At 36.5% G+C, this 26,287-nt stretch overlaps 2 protein-coding genes across 14 annotated transcripts in view; both read right to left on the bottom strand.

The window, feature by feature from the left end:
* MCMDC2 (minichromosome maintenance domain containing 2) overlaps positions 1-5,308 on the bottom strand; it is a 31,912-nt gene extending 26,604 nt beyond the window's left edge. Inside the window, exons 1-7 of the mRNA XM_001378915.5 lie at positions 4,297-5,308; positions 3,344-3,495; positions 3,118-3,248; positions 2,992-3,051; positions 2,570-2,765; positions 846-968; positions 613-717 (exon numbers count right to left, since the gene is read on the bottom strand). Coding sequence (XP_001378952.3) covers positions 613-717; positions 846-968; positions 2,570-2,765; positions 2,992-3,051; positions 3,118-3,248; positions 3,344-3,437 — 709 coding nt within the window. The 5' untranslated portion in view covers positions 3,438-3,495; positions 4,297-5,308. The remainder of the gene's footprint in view (positions 1-612; positions 718-845; positions 969-2,569; positions 2,766-2,991; positions 3,052-3,117; positions 3,249-3,343; positions 3,496-4,296) is intronic.
* A 1,356-nt stretch (positions 5,309-6,664) lies between these two features.
* Positions 6,665-26,287, bottom strand: part of SGK3 (serum/glucocorticoid regulated kinase family member 3) — a 151,125-nt gene continuing 131,502 nt past the window's right edge. For all 13 annotated transcript variants that reach the window (XM_007487027.3, XM_056823995.1, XM_007487026.2 and 10 more), the window contains 4 exons: positions 24,522-24,617; positions 21,288-21,443; positions 16,309-16,398; positions 6,665-10,194 (listed from right to left, as the gene is read on the bottom strand). In XM_007487027.3, coding sequence (XP_007487089.1) covers positions 10,024-10,194; positions 16,309-16,398; positions 21,288-21,443; positions 24,522-24,617 — 513 coding nt within the window. In that variant the 3' untranslated portion in view covers positions 6,665-10,023. The remainder of the gene's footprint in view (positions 10,195-16,308; positions 16,399-21,287; positions 21,444-24,521; positions 24,618-26,287) is intronic.

Below are 26,287 nucleotides of genomic sequence, written 5' to 3'. Positions count from 1 at the left end.
AACTCTGATCCACAATGACAAAAAGTGAAATAGCTTCTCTGATTCTTCATTGTACAAGAAGTTTGGGTAATTATAAATTTATAAAACAAAGTCCAGTGTAGGCTTACAAGGATGTAGGAGAATTCAATGATTTTTCTTTCTTTGAAACATTCCATAGTATACTTTTTTTCATATGTACTTGTCCTACTCTATTTTGTATTATTTTGTTGTAATTATTCAGCGTAGATATTTCTCATGTATTTCACTGCAAATTCTTTTTATTTATCTCCCACAGCAGCCAGCACAATGTTTTGCACACAGTAGATGCTTAGTAAACATTTGCTGAATTGAATTTGTTTAGTTTTTACCCCACTTTCCCCAAATGAAGCATCAGAAGTGTTTCTTCACTTTTTGGTTCCAGAATTCACAGCGGTATACCCATAGAACTTTAATGGGAGAATCAATCATATCATATAAATGCATGAAATACAACTTATTAACCTACTCATAAAAAGCACAAGAAAACTTACATTTATAAGGTTTTAAAAAATAGAAATACTAAGTAGCATAAGAATTTTTAAGCAACTTTATTTATTTTGTAGTTTTTTTTTAATTCAAAATATGCTTACTGACCTCTTAGGAAAACTGTAAGAGATTGAAATCTTATTGGCTGATTGTTGGGACATCCTTGAAAAGCAGTAAGTGACTTTGCTGTAATTATTTCAGCTATCTGTTTATCTTAGCCAAAAAAATACAAAGAAAATTGTTACTGAAATGTATTTCAAACTTAGTTTCAACACCAATAAGTTTGAAGTCATGAAATATATTTTAATATCATTATTAAAAATTTAAATTAAAATTTTTACCACCAAGTACTCTAAACTTCCTGTCTTCTCGAAGTGGGGAGGTACACAGACTACACAAGAAATCATTTCTCACTGTTGTAGATTCTGTGGCACCAGGTACATGCACTCTTATATACTGAAATCCTGAAATACAACATAAACTAAATCCATTTTTAAGTTCAGCCATTTATCCAGAATCTTTTTAAAATTTATGTTAAATTTTCCTCTTGCATGTAGGAAACTGACAGTCATAGAAAATCATTTCTATCCTAGCTTCTGAAGATTATGCAATGTAAAATAAAACCATTATTCTTATTTTTATTAACTTAAGTTTTAGGGTAGCAAAGAGGTTTACTATTTTGCTAGTTTACTATTGGGGTATATTTCCTATTTGTTGTCTAGGTAGAAAGATCTTCCTTTAAATCTTTAGTATTCTTTCCTCTAAGATTAACCAGTGAGAATATTAAAGGAGAATAAACTTTAAAAAACAGTTTTCTGTTTTTTGTGGAGAACTGGTTGATTCTGATCTAGGAAGTCTCCTATGCGCTCTGGTCCATGATCTTCCTCTATTATACATCATGATTTATTTGTCAGCAGGATACGTATTCAGTACTTTTTGAAAATGTAAAAAAATGTACCTTAGAATCATGCAGAGTAAATTTATAGAAACCAATGACAGGATATTATTTTGGAAATGAGGAACAAATGAAATTATTATAAGCTTTTGTCAGAATGTGATCCTGTCTATTTTCCTGTTTCCTAACTCATCCAGAGTAGCTATCTCGTGTGTGTGTGTGTGTGTGTGTGTGTGTGTGTGTGTGTGTGTGTGTGTGTGTGTGAGAGAGAGAGAGAGAGAGAGAGACAGACAGACAGACAGACAGACAAGACAGACAGAATGAGAGAGAGGAAAGGAGGGAGAGAATGAGAGTGAGAGGTGGTAAGAGAGAGAAGGGGGGAGAGAGAGAGAGGGAGAGAAAGGGAGAGGGGGGAGGAGGGGTGGAAAGAGAGGGAGAAAGAGAGAGACAAAGAGAGAGAAAGAGAAAGAGAGAGAGAATGAGAGAGAGAGAGACAAAGAGAGAAAGAGAGAGAAGAGAGAGAGAGAGAGAGAGAGAGAGAGAGAGAGAGAGAGAGAGAGAGAGAGAGAGAGAGAGGAGCTGAGTCATGATGATGAAATTCACTCTCTTCACTCCTAAGAACAACTCATAAGTTGATGGAATACATATTAGCATACAGTCAATACAGTCTCAGTAAGGAAAACCTGAGTTCAAGTTCTGCTGCTGACAAATACTAGCTGTGGGATCATGAGTAAGTTCTTAACTTCTCAGTGTTCTAAGTAACTAAGATTCTAAATTACAGATGAATTGTCAGTTTGCATAGGTACCAGTCTTTCCTCATTTGAAGTTGTCTATAACTGAAGAAACCAGAAAGATGGTTCAAAAGTACCCAAACATTCTCATTTATATAGTACTTTAAAATTTTAAAAGCATTCTACTTACAATAACCCTGTGAGCTAGATAATAAGAAACGTGCTAGTATCTTCATTATTTCTGTTTCATAGTTGAGGAAAAGGAAGATCAAAGAATTTAGTGACTTGCTTTTGGTCACACATGTGACCCAGGTTTCCTGGCTTTAAATCCAGATTACAATGAAGTGACATGCAATTTCTACTATAAGATACTGCTGCTAACCATATAGCATGATCTAAACTTATTTAAGTTTTTGGCTACTTATTTTGATTACCTTACCTTCAGAAAGAGGGCATGTTTCATCTGAACAAAGAAATCTTGCTCCTTGTGTATATTTAGTTACTGTTGTCATTGCAATGATTATTCCTTGTACCATATAAAACCTCTGAGAGAGGTAATCAAATGGAAATTCACAAAGATCAAGCCCATAACTTGGTAGAAGAGGCAAATGTGTTAATTTCAGTACTATATTAATCTAGTGAAAAAATGAAAACTGGTTAATAAAACTGCAGATTAAAAAGTATTTGAATTAAACTTTTATGTGTCAGTAGATAAAAAATATAATCATAAAATATATTAAGATTTAAGAAAAATAGCTACTTTAACAAAATTTGGATATGGGAAAACATTTCTCTATGTATTCTTTAAAAGCTATTGTATTTTAGTTTTATGTCTGTTAAATATTAAGGAAAAAACCTTACTTGAGTTTCAGTCTGTAACTGCTCGATTAAGGAAAGAGTTTTAACAGCAACAAAACAAACCTGCAATTGAAAACAAAAATTTGTACAAAGAAAAAATTGATCCAGCAAAAATTTTGTTTAACTTACTGATTGAAAAAGTTGAGCAGCTTTCAAAGGTTCATGTAAAATATGATTTCCAAGAACTGCATCCAGTTCAACAATGTCAGAAGGATTTATTGAAATATTGAACCGATAGACAGCATAACTTTGTTTTGAATCTGTAAGTAAACATAATTTTACTTACTATTATCATAAAGTATATTTTAAAGTATACTACCTAAAAAGCCATTAAAATTAATTTTGATGACTATACCATTATAGTGCTTGCAATCTTCTATAAATGTCTGAAGACCTCCACTCCTGTCAAGGTAGATAAGAGCTGCCTCTTTCAGCTTTAAGTTAGACATTCTTAAGTTGATTTTTCTCTTATTGCTTAAGACAGAGAACCACAATTTCTGTGACAGACTACAAAAGAGGAAATGAGTAAAGTAAGGAAGTTAGAAATCTTGTAATAAAATCAGAGTGCCTAGATGACAAGCCTACTAGTAAACCTTTTATACCATAAGTCAAAAAGCTATACAAAAACCTCCTATCTAGAAAACAATTTCCTCCAGCTGAATTAAAATATAAAATGCATGTTTCATGGGGTCATGTTCTGAGAGGGTCCTTAAAAGATATCTGGTTCAATCTCTATCAAAGTTCAATCTCTTTATTTTAGAGAGGAGGGAACTGAACCCGTGAAGATCAGAGAGTGAAGGGGCTTCTCCCCTTACACCCCAAGAGTACTGGAGCAGAATTTGAAACAAGCTCCTGAGGGTTGACATCAGGAATGATGGAGGCCTAGTTTTGGGGTAGTCTTTGCATGGGCTATTCTAAAATAAATAAATAAATTAATTAATTAGCTACGTGGTTCAGTGGATTGAGAACCAGGCCGGAGGTCCTCCGTTCAAATCCAACGTCTGAGCTCTGTGACTGGTCAAGTCATTTAACCCCAATTTCCTATCTAGCCCTTGCCACTCTTCTGTGGTAGAGTTGATGCTATGACAGAAAATGAGGGTATTAAGAAAAAATGATACAGGCTGCAGGGATTATTTTAAAGCAAAGTGACGTGAGCTGTACTTTTAGTCTTGTCTGGGTGGAATACAGAAAACCGCGCAGGTTCGAAATTTTTGTGGAAAATACTAAAAGCGTAGAAGTATGAAAATAAAAATAAAAATAAATAATAAATAGAAATAAAAATTTTGGCATTGTGATCCCACAGCTTACTGATTATTCTCGGGCCACCAAATAATGTCTACCTTGATCTTTTTCCCCACGTCAGGATTTGAGCACGGCGAATTTAAAAAAAAGAGCGCGCGACTGAGGGTTGATTGACAGTCAAAAGCGCAGCCCCGCCCCCGCGCCCGCCTCTTTCCCACCGTTCCCCGCGTGGGTGGCTGCCGTTTAGTCGAGCGCGAGCCCAGTTCGAGACTCCGCCCCCTACCTTGTCGCGCGAGAGGCTGTGCACGGCCGTCGGTAGCGCGTGCTCGTTGGCGGTTGCAGGAGTCCTGTCTCCTCAGGGCCCCGAAGACCACGGATTCTGAAACGAAATCGGTGAGGTCCCGGGATCTGAGAGAGTGAGGGGCATTCAGAAACTCATCCTCCCTTGCGGTGACAGCCCGAAAATGGCTGTTTTTCCTCAGGTTAAATTTACGTTGCCACGGCTCCGGGAAAAGAAAATTACTCTGGGTTTCCAATCAGGTGGCTTCAGCAAAACCCAGAAAGACTTCTTCAGAAACGTCCTTTTTTCGTACTGCATTTTTTGTGCAACGGAATTTTTCTTAAAGTGACTGAACCGTTCGCTGAAGACTGAACATTCTTCGGTTATGCAGTTTTCAGATGTAAAGATGGCTCGATGAACCCTTTTTTATTTCCAATGCCATCCTCTTGGGAAAGACCTTTGTCACCTCCCACCCAGCCTAATTCGACAGTTTCTAGACTCCTCTACTCTCTCCCCAAGTCAATGTTGCAATTAGATGGACAACACATAGGTTCATCCATCAGTTTACAGTGCCTACCCTAAATATATGCATTCCAATATGCTAACTCAATGGGATTAATTTATATACACATAGATTTATCACTCAATTTCATGTTTTTGCACGTTAAACATGTTTTCTAAACCAAATTCAAAGCTCCCCAAGGGCTTTTTTTTGTACCATTCCATCTCCAATAAGGTCTAAAATTTCTGGGATATGGAGATATCCCATATATATGATATAGGATATCTCCATATCCCATATATATATATTTAAAATTTGGCCCATGGTCCTAAGGCTCTTTCACCATTTTGGTTACTCTAGATAAACAACTTGTTTAATGTCAACAGAAAGACTTTCCATCCAGCCAAATGACTCAAACACAAGTAAGGCCTAACTTTCAAATTTTAGTTTCAAGTGTCTGAGGAAGTTGGGAAGGATGGTGGGACCAGTCAACACCAAAGAAATAGCAAAAGTAGAGAGGTATGGTTTTGCAAATTATCTCAGGAAGAATACTGGGGGGTGGGAGGGGAGGAACAACCAAATACATCACTCAAAAAGAAGATAATCAGGAAGAGTAATTACTATCCATGTCTTTCTCATTTTGCAAAATCTTAATGAGAACTTCCAGATGCATGCTGAAGGTTTCCTTATTGAAAATATAAAGTAACAGGCAACCTTTAGCAAATTATTTTCTGCAGACCACAACTCTAGTCTCCTGATTGACTTAAATGTGGAAATCAGGCTTTTTATGAAATACACATTAGCTTTTAACTAGATAGTGAACCAGGTTTTTAAAAAGCCTATAAAATTTCTTGACAAATTTAGCAAAAGAAGTTGGTGATCCTTAGATTATCAGTATCAAGTGAAACATACAATGAGATCAGATCATAGATTTAGTGGTAAGTCATTTTACAGATGAGGAAATTGTAGCCCTAAGAGGTGAAACGACTTGCTCAAAGCTGCAGGTATTCATTAAAAGTTTTTTAATAACTTTAGCGGGTTTCCTGCACGAGATCCAAAAGGAAGGGTTTCTTTTGGTGAGGCCCTATAGATTCTATATTCAGATCGTAAGATACTGCTTTCATCAAATCCTAGAACATTGTGGGGGCTCCTTAATAAGATCCATGATCATGAAGAAGTTGGCATAATAAATCCTATGGGATAAAATTAAATTAGATGGAAAATGTCTATTTTTTGCATCTATTTGTATATGAATAATTAGTATTATTGAATGAGTACATCAAAATACATTATTTAAGGTAGGCATTATAATTGGGCAATATGCTGGGCCCAGAATTGGAGGAAAAGCTTAGGCTGGATTTGGGGAATTGTACAGTGCCCTTTATTTTTAAAGCCATTACCATCTTGTGTATTGGTTCAAAGGCAAGAGAGTGTTAAGGGCTAGGCAATAGGAGTTACACAATCATTGCCCAGGGTCAGTTAGGAAGTGAGACCAGATTTGAACTTGGGATATCCCATCTCCAGGCCTGTCTCTCAAACCATTCAGGTGCTTAGCTTCTCAATGATACTTGTGGATCACATCCACTTGACTATCCAGTAACACTGATACTTCACCATTTTCCTATAAAAGCACACAAAAGGAAGGCATTTGCTAATTGCAAAATGATATATTTTTATGTCATATTATTTCTCACAATAATATATTCTTTTATAAGCAAATACTTTTATATTCTACATCTCAATTATTTTTATACTGAATAACAAAGTGGAATATTTAACTATGTTGAACTAAATTTAACATCTTTTTTTATTGGTAGGAAATTTTTATCTACTTCAACATTTCATTTTTTATCTAATGAATGCATATTAATAACCGATTATCAAGAATCCCAAAAGAAAAAAATTCAGCAACACAAATATGTTAGAATGAAACGTTAATGCATGGTTATTAAGTTAGTTTCAGGTTTCATATTACTATTTATTTGGACTAGGGCACAGAGAAAAATATAAACACAGAGTTCTTCACTTGAACATCATCTTTTGTATACCAAAAAAAAACCTCTTAAGGCTCATTTGATTTGGCTAATTTTTCTGTAGATAAATTTAATAAGCCACAATGGATATAAGGAATGGCTTACAAATTACTTGGTTGTCTTATGTTTTGCTCCAATGTTTCTTTAATTCCTTTTTATTCTAGAGGCATTTCATACCCTCAAGACCAATATCATGTAGTTTTACTAGTGAACTGATCTTTGTATCTTATCCACTAGGAGCAAAGAATTAGATTTCTTATTTACCAATTCTCCCACCTTCCAGAAGAGTGAGAATTCTGCCTTAATGCAAGTGGTAAAATCTTTGGCTTCTGAGAATACTGCTCTATATGGCATGTATGAAAAACTGAATGAGCAAATTTGAGTTGATTGATCAAGTATGATCCAAAAGTATTTCTAGTCATAAACTTAAATGATCCTTAGTTTGCTCTAATCTGACATCCTGTTATATATGACCTAGAAAAAATAATTCTAAAAATACTTTTGTGCAATTATGAAAATATTTTCCAATTTAAAAAGTGCAAACATATCAAGAAACATGAAAACATGAAACCAGGCTCCTGAAACAGAAATGAAGATCTCATGTGAAGCATTTTGTCCTTGACTAACCTGATCCTAAGAATCTAATAATTTCCCCTAAGAATATTTTGGAATTATATAGTTGTAATACTGAGCATTTGACAGTACAGTGGATAGAATGACAGGTCTGGAGTCAGAAGATTCATATTCTTGAGTTTAAACCTGGTCTCAGACAATTACTAGCTATATGACAGCAGTGTGACCCTGGGCAAGTCATTTAATCCTGTTTGCTTCAGTTCCTCATTTGTAAAATGAGCTGGAGAAGGAAATGGTAACCATTCCAGTATCTTTGCTAACCCCAAATGGGGTGAAAGATAGTTGGATACAACTGAACAACAACAAAAAGACATAATATTTATATATAATTTTAGCTTGAGTTAATAACAGGCCACAAGGTTAACAACAACTTTATTTCATTTTATATTACACACTAATTGTATTACTTGTAATTGGAAAAACATTAGAATTCTACCTTTTATTAAAAATACATAATATTGCACTTTAATTTTAGGCAGTTTATTTTTTAAAGAGTGGCCAAATCAATACAAATTCTGCAAAATGTGGCAGTTTTCATTTTGATCTATAATAAACAAAAAACTTTTCTGTAAAGGAGAATTTACAATAGTGTCAGACAAAAGAAATATTTACAGACAGTGTCGTAACTAAATTATTACTTTTATAGGAAAACAGTGTTCAAAAGCAATTAGTTTTTAGGAACGCTTATACTATTACTTTGAATTTTTTCCTCCTTTTCATTCTACAGGATTGCTTTTTAAATGAATGTTAATAATACTTTTGTGATTACTGTTTCAAAGAAAAAATTTGGAAAAAAATGTTTAGTTAAGAGAATCTAAACTGGTGTGCTATTAGCTCTTTCATAAACCATGTTTCTCATATACTTTGAGAGGAATTTTTTGCAAGATTTAAAGAGTCTTCCTAACTGATAATGAGATTTCAGGCTTCTAAGCAGTATTTTCTAGTTTTTTGGGATCTATACTAAGTTGTGCTGAAATTACAAGTGATCAAAAATCAACAGCTATGGGTAAATTCTCTGTGCTTCTCTAAAATAAATGAAGGCTAAATTAGCATAATTATTAAATTGCATATGATAACATTATTCTAAAAATGCTTTTGGAATTGATACAGTAAACTACAGAAAAAAATTGAAGTTTATAATTACATGAGTATTTATGTGTGTTTTACAAATTAGTTGGCATGATTTTTTTTTTAAAGCCTTACTTGCTGTCTCATAATGATACTATATATCAGTTCCACAGCAAAAAAGCATAAAAAAAGGCTAGGCAATTGGGGTTAAGTGTCTTGCCCAGGGTCATACAGCTAGGGAGTATCTGAGATGAGATTTGAACCCAGGTCCAGTCTCCAGGCCTGCCTTTTTATCCACTGAACACCTGCTGTCCCTACATGAGTATTTTAAAACTTTTAATACTAGTATATAACACGTAATATATTAAGACAATGACTTTGAAAAGTTATTTACATATTTGCAAAGCAAATACCAAATTTCAGAATGAATGCATACTGTACTAAAGATGAAGAAGACAAAACACTAACAATCTGAAAACACAAATACAAATTTTAAATGCATGATACAGTGCAGAAAAAAAAGATTATTTCAGTATCACATACACAAAATCTATAATACTTGTCCTGCCCATGACATCTTTGGAATGTTTAAGAAATATTAGCAATTTATTTTCTGTTTCTTGTATGGAAAAAAAAAATCACACGCCAATTTGAATGCCAGTGTGTTAGAGACAAGGGATTTTCAATTTTTTAATGCTTAGAGATCTGCAGAATGAAAGGTCATTAAAATTAGCTATAAACCAACATGTCTTGTTAACTAATGCATTTTCATTTTAATACTGTCAAGTACTTCAGATCTCAGTGATTTAATATGGCAATGTTATTTCCTTTCCAATAACAAATACAAAAAATAATTGCATAGTTATAACATTACACTCAAAATCACTATGGGGATGATGTGCTGAACTGAAAAGCATTATATTAAACTGCTGTAGCTATTGAAAACAGCTAATTCTGGATAGATACTAGTGAAAACCTATAAGGAAAAACAACAGTCAACAGCAAACTTTTTATTTTTTGCTTAACAACAGGTCAATGTTAAGAATAGTTTGTAAAATATTTCTTTAAAAATAATCTTAAGAGTAACAAAGCATTCAACTTTCTGAAATGCCCTATTTTTTTTTCCATGTACAGCAGAGAAAAGTTTCAAAGATCCCAACTTTACATATAAAAATGAGGCACTAGTTAAGACGCATTTTGGAATATTTTCCCATATAGAAAAATGTCACTTTGATCGTTAAGGTTTTTACTTCCTGGTGTTTTCTGAATGTTCACTCTTACAAAAACAAATCTTCAGAAGGAGGCGCATAAGAGAAACCGACGAATGCATCATCTGCCTCCAAAACACTGGCATTCACTATGGAATAGTCAGAAGATATACAAACAGAATACGGAACCATTTCTTCCGTAAAGGCTGCATCAAAGTTCCTGATATCATCTGGTCCAACCTAAAATATGAAAAACATACCATTATTGGTTTAATTCTCATTGTGCTAGTTGTTTTGTTAGATATTGATTTATAAATAAATGCAGGTAGCACAGTGGTAAAGTACCAGGCCTAGAGAGGGAGGTCCTGGGACAGAATCTGACCTCAGACACTTCCTAGCTGTGTGACCCTGGGCAAGTCACTTAACACCTGTTGCCTAGTCTTTGCTCTTCTTAGAAGTGTTTAGCCCATTGGCTAGTCCATAGTAGGCACTATATAAATGCTTATTGCCATTACTAGTATAATATTATTATTAAGCATTAGGTCACTGTTTGATGTAAGGGCCCCAAAACAAACAAATAAATGCTTCTGAAAGTTGCTGTGTCCCTCCTTTTTTTAGTTGCTCTACTTTGTTTTCCCTGTATCATCAGGTCCTTTGTCTCTCTTTTTTTTTTTTGTAGCTTGATAAGCATATCTGCTTTCAATAGCAACAATTACACCAGAACTGAGACTTTTGACAGTAGCACCAATGTAGTAAGGTGTTGGCCACACCACTTCCCGCAGGAAATACTACAAAGCACACTCTGGGGAACTGAAATCCCTATTTTTGTTACTGAAATGGAAAATTTCCTTCCTTAGACAATTGAAAAAATAGCTAGAGAGGAAGGAACATGGTGAAAAAAAATAAAGAAACAAAGGTTAAAAAAAGTAGCAACATGGGTAGGTGGGTGCTCAGTGGATTGAGAGCCAGGCCTAGAGACGGGAGGTCCTAGGTTCAAATCTGGCCTCAGACACTTCCAGGCTGTGTGACCCTGGGCAAGTCACTTGACCCCCATTGCCTAGCCCTTACCACTCTTCTGCCTTGGAGCCAACACACAGTATTGATTCCAAGATGGAAGGTAAGGGTTTAAAACGTTATATATTTGAACAGTCTCTCCCTTGGAGCTACAACAGGAAAGGGACAAGGAGAGATTTCCTCAGTAACGCTGGGATAAGGGCATCATCACTGTCAAGCCCAGGCTCGACCGGAACCTCCCCCGGACAATTCTCACAGCCAACAGGAGAGGGGGCTGCGCTGCTTCTTCTGCCTAGAGATCAGCCTAAGGATGAATAATAACGAGGATGCACATGTGCTGGGTCAGCTCGGCGCCCATCTGGGCCAAACACATTCAGTTTGGCCTGCACTTGACAGATCATGAATCCTTACCCCAAACAGAACCCGGAGCCCCTCTGCTCCGCTAGGGCCAGCATTGTGGCTGGAGGCCGAAGGCCCAAGTTCAAATCTGGGCTCCCTCGGGGGCTTTGGGATCCTGGATAAGTCACTGAATTTGTTTGTTTTGGTTTCCTTGACTGAAATGGAGATAACAGCAGCTTGCACCTGGCAGGGCTGTTGAGGATCATCTGCCTCCTTGCCCCTCCATGGCATCCCTAATCCTCCTTCACTCACTCTCAGACGAATTAAAGCGAGCTCTAAGAATCAAGGATGGCTTCCTAACTTTCTTTCTTGTCGTAGAATCAGTACTGTGTCCTGGTTCCCAGGCAGAGGGGCAGCAAGGACTAGACAATGGGGATTAAATGACTTGCCCTGGGTCTCACCGCTAAGAAGTACCTGAGAACAGATTGGAACCCAGAACCTCCTCTGTCTCGGCCAGGCTCTCAATCCACTGAGCCAACCGGCTACCCCCAAGAATGGCTTTCTGACAAAAGTAAACATGACTTATCAGATTTTCCAAATTTGGCAATAAGGATTTTTACAGATCAAAAAATATGAAAAGGAGTTTCTAAAAATAGCTTTTTTTAATTCTCTACATCTCTTCATGAACAACAAAACTGTGCATTTAATAACAAACTTAGAAAAACAACTTTTACCCATGTTAAAATTGTAGTTTACCAGGGGGCAGTAAATGATTAAACCCTTTCTAAAATTTATTTTAATTCCTTTCTTTCTCTGCTGAAATAGCTGGTTCTTTAAATCAGTCTGATTTTTAGGTTAGAATGTTCTCCATTTCCAGATTCCCAATTCCATGCTGACCATTAATTAGGCCTGTCCTCTTCCTATGCCTCTCTATTTCTCTCCTAACCAATCACTATTTAGTACCGTTTTCTTTTTGCAAGGTGTGGATGATATAAGACTATCCAACTCCACTCCTAGCCCCAACCAATTTTTAATTTTTGTTTTCATGGCTACAAGAAAAGATTCTTGCGGTCTCAATAGGTTCCATTTGCAAAGAAGTCAATGATATTTTTGTTCAGAGGTAGAAGCTCAATTTATAATTTCAACAAGGACCCTAAAATCAGGTTATTCTGACATCTTTCTAATCTTCCTTCTTCCTTGTCTATTAAATGTAATTTAATTTGTTTTGGCTCAGCATTCTAAGCCAGTCAAGATCTTTTTGAAATCGTCTGTCGTAGGGAATTTTCTATTCCTACCAGAACCAGGCCATCTACAGATCTGATATGTTTGCTACTCCCAACTCTGGGCATTTTTTTTTTAACTGGCTGTCTCTCATGCCTAGAATTTTCTTCATCTTTTCTCCATCTCCTTCCTACCCTGGTTTCTTTCGAGTCTCAGCAAAAATTCTTTCTTTTACCAAACGCCTTTCCTGATACCCCCTAACACTAGGTGCCTTCCCTTTCTTGATTATTTCCAATTTATCCTCTATATGTCTTGCTGGCATGTTGTCTCTCCCAGTAGACTGTGAGCTCTCCGAGAATAAGGTCTGTCTTTCCTTTGTTTCCTCAGGCCTCAGCACAGCACCTAGCACTCAGCTTAATAAATACCTACTGTCTGATATAGTCATGCGATTAATCAAAATAAATGATAAAAACAGTAAACAGCACATGGCAAAGCTCAGACCTCTGGAGAATTCCTTTCAGTTGACATAAAAGCAATTAATGACTGATTTTTGGATCTGGCCTTTAAACCTCCACTTCCTTGTGTGCTATCATATAGCCCATATCTATCTTGTCCATAGATTAGCATAAAAGACTTAGATGCTTTGGTAAGATCTAAGTAAACATTATGTCAACAGAGTTCTCTTGCTCTCACAGTTCATTAACTTTGTCCAAAAAGATAAAAAGAAATAAAGGCCAAAAAAAAAGATTAATCTGGTAGGAGCTATTCTAGGTAAAGCCATGCTGGCTCTTTGTAATCATTGCTTTCTTTTCTGGTGTTCACCAATAAACAAGTCCTTTAATAAATGCATCCTAGAGAACTTATGAGAAAGAACGCTATCCACACCCAGAGAAAGAACTATGGAAAAAAATTCTAGATAAATAAATTAATTAAAAAAAAAAACAAAAATATTAAAAAATGCATCTTAGAATTTTGCCAGGAATCAAATCAAGCTCACTGGCCTATAATTTGCAGATGCCATTCTTTTCTCTGTTTTGAACAACAGGACATTTATTTTCTTCACTCCCAAAGTAATTTCACCTTCTCTATGAAATACACATATATGCATGTGCATATACATATTCATTCATTTATTTATTTATTTTTAGTTAGTCAGAGCTCAAAATTTGGAACTGGTCGGGTCTTTTGAATATCTCATTTTTACCAATGTGGAAACTGAGTCCCACAAAAGATGAAGCTATTTGTCTGAGACCACATAGGTAACCATTCTGATTCCAGATCTAGTAAATACCCTTTTTATTTTCAAATGCCACAGAGAGGGCATCTAGATTCTTTCATATTAAATAGCCTTACTTCCCTTGGTTATCATTTTCCTATTAGCCAGCCAGCCCCCCCCCCCCCCCCCCGTTCAAAGACTATTTTCCTTAAAAGGGAAAACAGAAAAAAAAGGTAAAAAAACAAGCCAGTCTCCTATCTATAGTCACTATAGTCCCATGAGGATAGCCGAGATCTTAGCTACATCAATGGGATTTACTTAAAGGGTCTTACATTTCTTTCTTCTTCCAGTATAACACTAATGACTCTTTAAATATACGTAAACACAATATAAAAAATGTTTTGGTGTAAAAGGGTTAAAAAAGGCTGAGAGGCAATGAGAAAACTAGCTCAAAATTCAAAGCCTTGGGTTCAGGTGGTGCCTCTGAGCAGGCCTGGCTTTGTGACTGCGCCAAATCCATCCTGGGGCCTCAGGAAACTGTTTCAGACCTGAGCCACACAGAGAAGGTGCGCATCTGCTGCAGGAGAGGAAGCTCCTCACTGGGAGTGCCCCCTAACAAGGAAATCCAAGGTCTACTTTAAAAAGAAAAATGAACCAGGAGGCAATTAACACAGTGACTCATGGACTCACGGAGACATCATTAAACATGGAAAACACATTTTGAAAAATGTATTTCAAGCAGAGAGCTCTAACAGGATTTTGATGCATGCCAATCTGCTATAGTTTGATGTTAAGGATAATAAGGAGGGCAGCTAGGTGGCTTTGGGAGGAAGTCAGGAAGACCTGAATTCAAATCTGACCTCAGACCCTAGTTGTGTGACCCTGGGCAAATCACTTAATTCTTTTTTACCTTGGTTTCCTCATCTGAAATAAGATAGAGGAGGAAGTAGCAAACCACTCGAGTATATGTCAAGAAAACCTCAAATAGGTTTTAGTTTTAAAAGATTACTTTATTACAAAAATGAATAATAGGGGAATGGGTTTTGAGTGATAATATATGTATAACTTAGTGAAATTCCTTGTCAACTCTGGGAGGGGGGAGAGATGAGGAGAGGGATTACAACAAGAATCAGTATTCATAGAAAATTTTTAAAAATTAAATTACACTTAAAAAAATAGTCATGAAGAGATGAACACAACTGAAAATCAAAAGGAAAGCAAGCATAGGCAAATATAAGAGAGGAGAGGCAATATAGGGTGTGGAAGACTGAGAGCTGCCCTGGGAGAAGCAGGGAGACCTGAGCTCAAGGCCCAGTTTGGACATTTCAATGACTATGGGCCCACAACCTCTTAATACCAACAACAACTTTTAAAGACTCTATATGGGGCAGCTAGGTGGTTCAGTGGATAGAGTCAGGCCTGGAGGTGGGAGGTCTTAGGTTCAAGATACTTTCTAGCTGTTTCATTCTAGGCAAGCCACTTAACCCTCATTGCCAAGCCTGTACTACTCTTCTGCCTTGGAACCAATGCACAGTATTGATTCTAAGGGGGAAGGTAAGGGTTTAAAAAATAAAAAGATTATAGAGCAGAGAGGGTGCTGATGTGCACTGGGAGAGAAGTTCTTCACCAGGAACTCCTGGAATTGATAAAATCTGTTCAAAATAAAACAAGAGAAATAGTAGTCCCTTGTCAGCTGTTTCCTTTCTGATCCATCACAGATAAAATTAATTATATGCTGCCTTACCAATTCTATAGGACTGTTTCATCTTATTATGAGTAGTTGTAAATGCCTTGCTCATAGAAGATAATTAAACATTTGCTATATTACAACTTCCTTTCATATAGTGCATCAGGATCTAGATGCAGAAATGAAGGAGAGGTACTTAAATTTAACAAAGTTATTAATATTCTTTGATCTCTTTTTCCTCCCTCTAATGTTACGGGACAACATCTAGGATCCTGGCTATGTTCTCCCTAACAGCTAATCATAGGACACTGGGAATGTCCCCATAAGCTTATCTGCAGATACTCTTAGTTGCACCAACTCAAAGAAATAGTTTTGTAAATAGCTAAGTTCAAAAGGGTATTTTTGGAGCCAGAGGGACAACTTGACACCATTGCTATCCATCATGTCCCACTTTTCATGACCCCCTTTGGAGTTTTCATGGCAAAGATACTGGAGTGGTTTGCCATTTCCTTTTCTAGTTCATTTTTCAGATAAGGAAACTGAGGCAAACATGTAAGTGATTTGCTCAAGGTTAAATAGCTAGTGAGAATCTGGGGCCAGATTTGAACATGGAAGATAAGTCTTCCTGACTCTAGGCTAGGTGCTCTATTCATTGTGCCAGCTACCTGCTAAAAGAGACTCTCATCAAATGAGAACATTGCTGTGGCTTAGTTGACTGTGATAAGTGTTTGAATTACATAAATATTTTTCAAAGATTTAGTTACGAATTCCATTTCATTACACATAGACTCAAAGATCTGGTGGACTTAAAGCAGGAACAGAATAAAGCTCTGCTTCTATACTGGTAAACAAAGATATGTGAATATGTAAAACTTACCACATTAGGATTAAAGGGTGGTGGAATCTTCTTTTGAACAAGGTCAGTCCAGTTGATTGATTCGAAGAAAGGATGATTTTGAATTTCAAGCTGAAATAAAAAGGACATTTTGTTAATTCTGTAAAACATAAATCTACTCCCAAATTCACTAGATTATCCATTTCCTTTCTTCAAACTTCCTAGAAGACAGGATAAGAGGCAAGTCTACACAGAGGGATGGAAGTGCAAACATGGTATTAGGAAATTCTGATTGTAAACAAACATTTCAGGATTATTTACATCAGTATCTTGTAAATTGAGGCACTAAGGTACCTATACCCTTTTGTCTTTAGGTGATTTTTATAGTTAAAACTTATGTAGTACTAGGAAGAAAAACAAAACTAAAATTAAAATGAGAAAAAAATCTTTGCCTCAAATATTACTAATAAAAGTTGAATAATGCAAGAGACAAAGGAAGCTGACATATATATTCCCCAATAGATAAATAGGGAAAACACAGGAAGAGTGTTTAAAAGAAGAATTATAAACTGTCTGTGATTACTGGAAAACATGCTCCAAATAACTAAAATAAATGTAAATTTAAATAGCATTGATGACTTTATACCAAGCAAAGTGGCAAAGATGATATTAAAAAAAGGTAAAGAGTCAATGAGGAAAGGCTTTAGGAAGAAAAGCACACTAATGTATCACTGGCAGAGAGGTGGCCTTGTCTAAATGTTCTGGAATGACTACTGTTTAAATATTCCCATCTAGTAATTCTCCATCTGGGCATATGCTTCCTAAGAAGGTCAAAAAAAGAAAGAAAAGGTACAGTATATATTAACATTTATAGGAAAAATGAAAAAAATATTCACCCTAAGGACCATGGGATCTTCCCATCTGTCATATACCTAAAACCTTCTGCACATGTTATCTTTCCCATTAGAATGTGAACTCCTCGAGAGCAGGGACTGGCCTCTTTCTTTGTATCCTCAACACTTAGCACTATGTTTAGCACACATTAAGTGCTTAATTCTTCATCAGCTCATTAACTCAGAAGATCATGTATTTATAAGTGGAAGAGGCCTTGAAGGTCACAGAATGCAACCCCCTTACTTTACAGGCAAGGAAACTGAGGCTGAGAAGTTGGGTGACTTTCTGAGGGCCAAACAGCTATTACATGTCAAAGACAGCATATGAATTTACGTTTCCTATTTCCAAGCCCAGAGCTTCGACCAATATGCCTCTACAGCACTGTTACTGACATAAGGGCCTGGAAGGAAGAAGAGTTGAACTAACTGTGGCATCTGGCAGAATCAAGAGCAAGAAATGATGAATATTTAGAAAGGCATAGGAAGATCTACCAATCGATGCGTTGCCTAGTGAAATAAAAAGAAACAGAAAAAATACCTAATGACTACAATAGTATCAATAAAAAGGATAACAAAAGGCTGAACTAGGAGAAATATTTATGTGGAGAATAGAAAATGAAAAATATCTCCCTCTACCCTGCCCACAGAGGGAGAGGCTCCTAGAGGAAGAATTTTGAATACATTGTCAGACACTGGCACTGTAGCAGTTATTTCTTGTTTAACTGTTCACCCTTACAAGGGAAGCTTCAATGAGGGGTGGGGAGTAGATAGTGCATCCAGAAATGACTGGGGTATGAAAACAAATGGCATCAATTAAAAAAAGAAGAACAAAACGTTTACTTTCCTACATTGAAGTAACATCACTCACTTTGCAAGGCACTATATACTTCAGGGATAGAGCTAGAAATTCTCATGTCTCTAGCTTCCAAATGGCATGAACTAGCCTAGAAGTTGTATCCCTAGGATCGAGACCCTGACTTCTTGTCTAGGCACCAGACTAAGCATCTAAAAAAAAATAAGTACTCAAAGCCTAATTCTGAACTGCTTAAAGATTCCCTATGAGTTACTGTAAAAATAACTCACAATTACTAATTAGTTAACAGCATAGCCATATGCACTGCCCTATTTATTCCTAACCCTGGTTTCCAAAATACAATTAATTTTCTCAAAGCCCAAGTACCTACAAGCCAGTGCTAGGCATTTAATAAGGCACTGGGTCTTAGATTCAATATTACATATTGGTTCCAAGGCAGAATAGCAGTAAAGGCTAGGCAACTGGGGTTAAGTGACTTGCCCAGGATCACACACCCAGGAAATGTCTGAGGCCAGATTTGAACCCAAGACCTCCTGTCTCTAGGCCTGGATCTCTAACCATTGATTGATCTAGCTGCCCTAACAGAGACTTTTAAGAAAAGAGGGAGAGTAATGGGTACCAGTGATACAAGAAAAACATGCTATCCTGGACAAGCGACAGAAACTTTATAGGATATTTCTGTCCCAGTTATATAACAAATGAAACTTATTGTTATAAGCATTTTCCCATCTGTTATGGCTAAGAAAGTATGGGATAACAACTTTCAAAAGTGCCCCCTCATTACAGAAGCTCCACAATCATTACTTATTTTTTAGCAGTCACTAACCTTTGATGTGAGGCATGACTAAATCAAAACACTGGGAAACAGACTTACATTCCTTAATATAACCATTATCCTGTGGTTAGTGTAATTACTTGTAATGTGTTTACTGACAGAATCTTAATCTGTTACTGTAAGCGATTAATATTTCAAGTATCTACTGGCCCTCTCATCTATTTAGAAAAAAATCAGTGGTTTTTTTCTCTGTGTATATAGCATCTTTTTCATATTATCACTTCCTTCAATGAAATAAATTAATTTATCTCATAATAATAACTGACAGTTATGTAGTGCCTTTAAGATCCATAGAGTGCAATATAAACTTTTTTCATTTGATTCTCACAAGAACCCTGAGAGGTCATAGACTATACAGATATTAACATTTCCCTTTTTACATGAGAAAACTGAGGCTCCATGACTTGACCAAGATAACACAATCAGGAGAACTAGAATTTGTCCACTGGAGAAGGAAAAAGCAAATCACGTCACTACCTTGGCATGAAAACGCCAAAGAAAGTATTAGAAGGATAAAAGATATGACACAGAAAGATGAATCTCTCAGGTCGGAAGGGGTCCACTACGTTATGAGGGAGGCCAGCTGGGCCACGGCCAAAAGGAAGCTCGGCGGTGCCCGTGTCTGGTGATAAAGGCAAGTCCCTTGCTGCAAGGGTCGGTACTGCATGGGAACCTGGACTGTAAGATCTATGAATCCCAGGAAACTGGATGTGCTCAATGGGAGCTAGAGAAAGTGTAAGCACCTTGTATCAGTGAATTTAAGTGGCTGGGAATTCAGGCGATCAGGACATCTACCAGGGTGGGCAAGAACCCCGGAGAAGAATGGAGCAGCCCTGAGAGTCAACGAAGGGTAAGAAAAGTCGTCCTGGGCTATGATTTCAAAAACGACAGAATGAGATCTGCTTGAATTTAAGGCTAACCATTCATTACCGCAGGAAGACAGAGCTGCGTTCCAACGGCTAGTGCGGGAGAGGCCCGAGCTCCTCCATCTAGAACGACTGACGACAGCTTCTACAAATAGCGCCCAAGAAAAGATCCCCTTCATCCGAGGAGCCTGAGTGCTCAAGTAGGGACTCGAAAGATAAGTGGGAGAGCAAGCAAGTTTGTCTTTGGAGGACAAAACGAAGAGGGCAGAGACGGCTGCAGTTCTGTCCAGATAACTCAACAGTCCCAGCAGATATTTTTTCAGCAGCCCCAAAGGAAGGAAAGCCACCGTGGGCAAATCTGGACCCGCACAGTAAAAGCAGAGGCCTCTCCCCTTGGACAAAGGTCTGGCGAGGCAGAGCTGAGCACGCAGAACTGATGCTGAGGGAGACCCCTGAGAGAAAGGCCCAGCAAGGAGATCCCACTGGTCAGTTCCCACTGCTCCCTGGAAGGATGAGTCCTGAAGCATAAACCCTGTGGCCAGTGATGAGAGGACAGGCCTTGGAGAAAGCCCCGGTGATGGGAAAGAGAAAGAGGCCAGCAGAGGGGAGGTCAGTGAGAGTGGCGTGAAAGCTACAGGAGGCTGCAGGGATAGAAGGCCCCAGCCTGGTAGGCTCGATTAAGTTACAGTGTTGGACAGGCCTGACCGACAACAGATCCGTGCTTAGGTCTTTTCTAATTCGAGGCGGCACAGTGGACAGAGTGCCAAACCTACAGCTGGGAAGAACTAAACTCAAATCTGGCCTCAGACACTGCCTAGCCGTGAGGTCCTGGACAAGTCGCTTAACCCTGCTTGTCTCCATTTCCTCATCTGTACTAGAGAAGCAAATGGCAAACCACCTCAATATCCCTGCCAATGGGATCATGAAGAGTCGGACAGGACTGAACAATAACAACAACCCCCCTAATTCCCAAGTCCTTAAATCCTTTCAGAATAATATCATCCTAAAAAACGTGGAAGAGATTTGCTGATAGAGACATACTTTTCTTGGGCATAATTTAGGAATTTGGTTTTTTTTAACTATATAAACTTGCAATGTGGAGTTTTCCTTTCTTTCTCAGTAGTTGTAGGGGAGGGAAATGGAGGTGAAGGGAGTTAAAGTGAATTTGTTTGGAAAAAACTCCCCCAAACCTCCAAATAAAAAACCCCAACAAAACAACGACTTGAGAGAGGACATATAACATTTTAGAAACTTCTGCCTTCTTTTCTAACTATAAGTCTTTAATGGGCAATTTCAAGGAATCAATTTTTGAAATTTTAAGGGTATTTTTCTATATAGCCATTATTTGTACACACGTGAATATACATTATGTTTATATACTTATTACTTGTGTATATTGAAACATATGTATATGAAAACATATTATGTATTATATATGTGTATACATGTATATCTAATGTTACATCTGTGTGTGTATGAAAATGTGTCCCCTGGATACCACCAATTAATTAGGTATTAAAAAACCATTTTCACTTGCTATTAAAAATATGAATTTAAGTTTTAAAAATAGTGTTCTTAAACATCAAATTATTATTATTGAAAATATTACATACAAAGTCTTCTTTGGCACCAAGTCGATTTTGTCTGTCTTTTTCCAGAAGTTCTTCCAGAATGGACCAGGCAGTGAGGCTCACTCCTGGCCTCAAATTTAAAGGTTTATGGAGTATGTTTTCATACATCTCAGCAACATCCCGGCAGTAAAATGGAGGCTACACAAAAGAAAAAAATTTAAGTGGTAACTGAGACTATGAAAAAGTAGGCCAAAATCCTGGACCTAAAAATGCCTGGGCCTCAACTATCTCATTTTGAAGCTGAGAGCTCGTACCTAAGCTCTCGCCTATCTCTCTGGAGCAGGTGCTAGCAGAAATGTGGGCAGGGGCTTGGACATTCACAAACTATAGGACTTTTTGGACATCTGAAAATTCAGCCACAGAACAGAAGTAAAGTGTCTTGATAACACAGCTAATCATTTATTTATTCTTTTTTTCCCCTAAAACCTTTACTTTCTGTCTTGGAATCAATACTGTGTATTGCAAGGCAGAAGAACAGTAAGGGCTAGGCAATGGGGGTCAAGTGACTTGCCCAGGGTCACACAGCTGGGAAGCATCTGAGGCCAGATTTGAACCCAGGACCTCTCATCTCTAGGCCTGGCTCTCAATCCACTGAACTACCCAGCTGCCCCCTCATTTATTTATTCTTGTCTCACTCATGGTGTTAAATTCTAGAATAACAATAGGCAAATCAAAACACATTTTACAACCAATTTCAACTTCATTACTCTTTAAATACAATATTCTTTTTGATAACATTCATCCAAAAGAACTGATTTTAGAGTTGTAGTAATTTAGTTGTTAGTGCGTAACTGCAAGAATTGAACATTTTAATGAGAAATGGAATAGTATAAAAAGAAACTTCAAAAATTTATAAAGTACATTCATTTCACATGTATAAAAATTCTGTTTTGTTTTCATAAATTAACTTCAATATTACTATCTTATAAATTATGTACCCAAAGCAATGTTGACAGATTTGATTACCATATTATAGGAAGATCAGCAGGAAGAATGAAACACTACCTTATTTTGGACCTAGCTTAAAGTTTCACAATTACATAACAATGAGTGATTTTTACTAATAATGTGATTATTAATAATAATAAAATTGAAAGCTATACAATGAGAAACCTATAAAGAAAAACGAAAAGGACTTAGTATTTCCTAATATCAAATCATCTCTTCTTTTGGTTAGTTGTATCAATAAGATCACTGAATATAAAAGTTGAAGAATTAAAGTGCTAACCACTTCTACAAAACATAGGCCCTATTAAAAAAAAAAGATTAACAAATTTCCAGCAGAAGTGAAGCTAGGATAGAATTTCTGACCTCTTCTGAGAACAGTGATAGAGATTCCTTAAAAAAAAAAAGAAAAAAGAAAGAAAGGAAATACCAATTCAGATAAAGGGATTAAATAGGGTTAATCAGCAAAAAATTATGTTAAAGGCAAAAGTATCCTTTAATAGTCAATGTTTACAAGATTAATTAGTTCAAAAAGGAAAAAATAAGAGCTAAAAGTTATAGGAAACTCTTTGAATTTCACCTTTTAAATGAAATGAATTTCCAAGTTTGATTTCTTTTTTATGTATTTTATGTACATTGTTCTAAAAAACCTGCCTATATATCTTATATCTTATCCTTATATATCTTATCCTATATATCTTAATTTGGGCAATTATATTATCAGACTTCCCCCCACTTATGAATTCTACTGTATATATCTTATTTTATAGTTAACAGTATTATTTTATATACTTTATAATCTTTTTCCCTTCAAAGACCTTTAAAATATTTCATGTTGTGAAATACTAGTAAAGGGAAACTGAGGTAGAAATGAATTAAGTTCTTTATCAGCATGGTCATCCCTTAAATAGAACAAAGTCAGGGCAAGACACTCCTCACTATAATCTCTTAGATTAGAAACTTGGCATTTTACAGTATTTATTCCTAATTATTATAAACCTCAGCACATGAATTAATAAGTCTGACTTAGCTTATTCCAACTTCAGGCACTGAAGGAGTAAAAAAGTAGTTCAGTCCTCAGCCTGGCAAGGACATCAGTGCCCATGGTGGTGGCAGGGCATGGGGACAATTATGACTTGAGAGAGCTTAATGATTAATGTTTCTTGGCAAAGATGGTGGTCACAAGAACGGAATCAGGCATACATTTTCAGGCACTGCCAGTGTATTAATTTGTTTTGCTTCATTGTATGGGGTTGTGTACAAACTATGAGTCACCGGGAAGTAACAAGTGTTTAAAAAAAAAGGAAATACTAAGCGATAAAACATTAAAAGACAAAAAAATCCATGGCAGGAGCAGGAGCTAGTATCAATTGTATTATTATCAAATAGTATTATCAAGCAGAGATGGTAGCAGTGCTTCTGGAAGAGGAGATCCTTTGTCCAGTGGCATCCAATGAGGACCTTTATTCATGACAAAAGCACTGATTATGTATCTAATGATTTCTCAACAGGGTGAGACAGCAGAGTGACACAATGTTAGCCTTCTGGTTCTTTAGCATCAGAAACATTTATGCTAAAAGACACTTGTTTACATCTTTTTGGTGTTATTGCAAGTTGCCTAGGGGGATGTCTGGGTAGGGGGCAAAGCACCTTCACAATAAACTTCCAGGTATAATTTGAGAGGATAGGTTGACCATTTTTTAAGGAAGAAAATCCTGGGGAAGTCTAGAAAAGATAAAACCATCAGGCCTATTACCCTCTTTTGGCAATTTGGTAAAATTCTATTGAATCTTCAACATCAGAGTTTATATTCAGGGAAAGAAGTAAAAAAAAAGATTCTGAAGCTATTTATAAGAATGTCTGAAAAGAATCTTCCATATATTACTGGATATTATCAATTTCTTCCTATGAAAAAGACTTCCATATTCCCAGTAATGAACATTGGGAACACAAGATTACAGGCCTTCTGTTATTTTGCTGGTATTATGTCCCAAGCATATCTGATAACCCTATGACATATATAATAAATATTTAGATCACTTATATTTTTATATTCAAGATTTTAATTGTAACAAGTCCCCAGGTTTTAGAGAGGTTGGAAAACTATGGTGTTATTTGTCTTTAATTTGTCATTCAGTCTGGCTGCCCAAAAAACCCAAACCAACACTTGCCAAAAATACTGGCAGTTTACAACCCGCAAAACTCCCCAAACAACCAAAAAAAAAAGACATAATAATTTAAAATTAACACAGAAGAATAATTAATACGTACCAACCCATACAGCATTTCATAGAGAACAGCACCAAGGCACCACCAATCTACAGTATTGTCATAAGGCTGTTTTCTAATCACTTCTGGTGCAAGGTACTACACAGAAAATTCAACATTAGAGGTTAATTACTGAAACAAATATCATTAATGCAAAATGAGTAAAAATGCTTTAGAAATTAAAATAGTTTGGCTTAATTATTCTATCATTAAAAAAACACATAGGCTTTGCTACTCCAACATAACCAATCTACTTCTTTCAACATTTAGAAATTTATATAATAGAAATTTATTATGGAAGAAGACACACATTTTTGCTGGAATATGAGCTATTTTTCAATTTTTGGAAGCCCCGTGATTATCAGAATATGCACTGTAGGAAGTGTGTAAGTGATAATGAGTGTTTAAAAAGCTGCTAATATTTAGCAGTGAGAAGGAATCTGGTGTGGAGATGAGAAGTTTTGACATCATAATTTTTAAGGAGTCATGTGAGAAAGGGGAATTAAGTTGGATCTAATACCCTTTTTCTTTCTCCATGGGAAATATCCTTGAATTTCGAGAAGAAAGGCTATTGTCCTAAAGGTCTACCAGGACTTCAAAAATCAACCAGTTCATTTGATTCACCAGTTGGAAAAGCCTTCCAACTGACATCTTCCTGACATCTTTAGGCTCATCACCTAATGAATTTCACATGAAGCTTAAGGCTATCTGATAGTTTAAGTGAATGTAATAGGATCATAATCAATTATTAGATAACATACCCAGAAGACAGTAAGCTGTTAAGTAAAATTGCTTATCTATGTTTATTTGTTACAAGGTGTGTTTTGTGTGTGTGTGTGTGTGTGTGTGTGTGTGTGTGTGTGTGTGTGTGTGTGTGTAGGGAGGCACACACAAACAGGAAAACCATGTAACATGTTAAATTTAATACCTAATTTTAAAAAAATGGGAGCTGTATTCAACTGAGATCTGTGGTTACATATAATTCTTCTATCTATTCTTTGTTCAAAGAAATGTTCATGATTGTAAAGTTCAGAAGACTACAAAAATTACATTAAAAAAGACTAAGTAAGCAATGAAAAAACATTTTTGGGGAATGTCTTAGAGAATACTTTTTTTCAATTTTACTCAAATCTAGAGGCTGAGAATTAATCATCTTTTCTTCCTTGGTGAAAGAATGGATTTCATTTAACATGAATACTCCCTTCTCTACCAAAAGCAGACTGCATCCTATTCATGCCTTAATAGTTGGCTTTATTGATTATCTCTGCTAAAAAGAATTCATCACCAAGCTTTTTTTTTTTAAACCCTTACCTTCTGTCTTGGAGCCAATACACAGTATTGGCTCCAAGGCAGAAGAGTGGTAAGGGCTAGGCAATGGGGGTCAAGTGACTTGTCCAGGGTCACACAGCTGAGAAGTGTATGAGGCCACATTTGAACCCAGGACCTCCCATCTCTAGGCCTGGCTCTCAATCCACTGAGCTACCCAGCTGCCCCCCACCAAGCTTTTGATAAAGAGCTTCCCTGAATGTAAAAAGGCTACTCCTTTGGACAAATAGTATCGTGTTGAGTTTATACCTGGATCAATCAGAGCTTGAGTTCTGCTAGTATAGTTATTTTTCCACAGTGCACTGCAAATGTTTAGCAGGCAACTATAATCCATTCTTTTCTTTACAAAAAAGGAAAAATCAACCAAATCTTTGATACTTATGTAGGAATTAACAGTAGATACTTTACAAAAAAAATATTTAAGAGTTCAATTATTCATTACA

This window comes from Monodelphis domestica, chromosome 3 (genome assembly GCF_027887165.1).
Source record: "Monodelphis domestica isolate mMonDom1 chromosome 3, mMonDom1.pri, whole genome shotgun sequence".
NCBI lineage: Eukaryota > Metazoa > Chordata > Mammalia > Didelphimorphia > Didelphidae > Monodelphis > Monodelphis domestica.
Note: the sequence above shows the minus strand (reverse complement) of the source record. Positions and strands in the feature narration are given on the sequence as shown.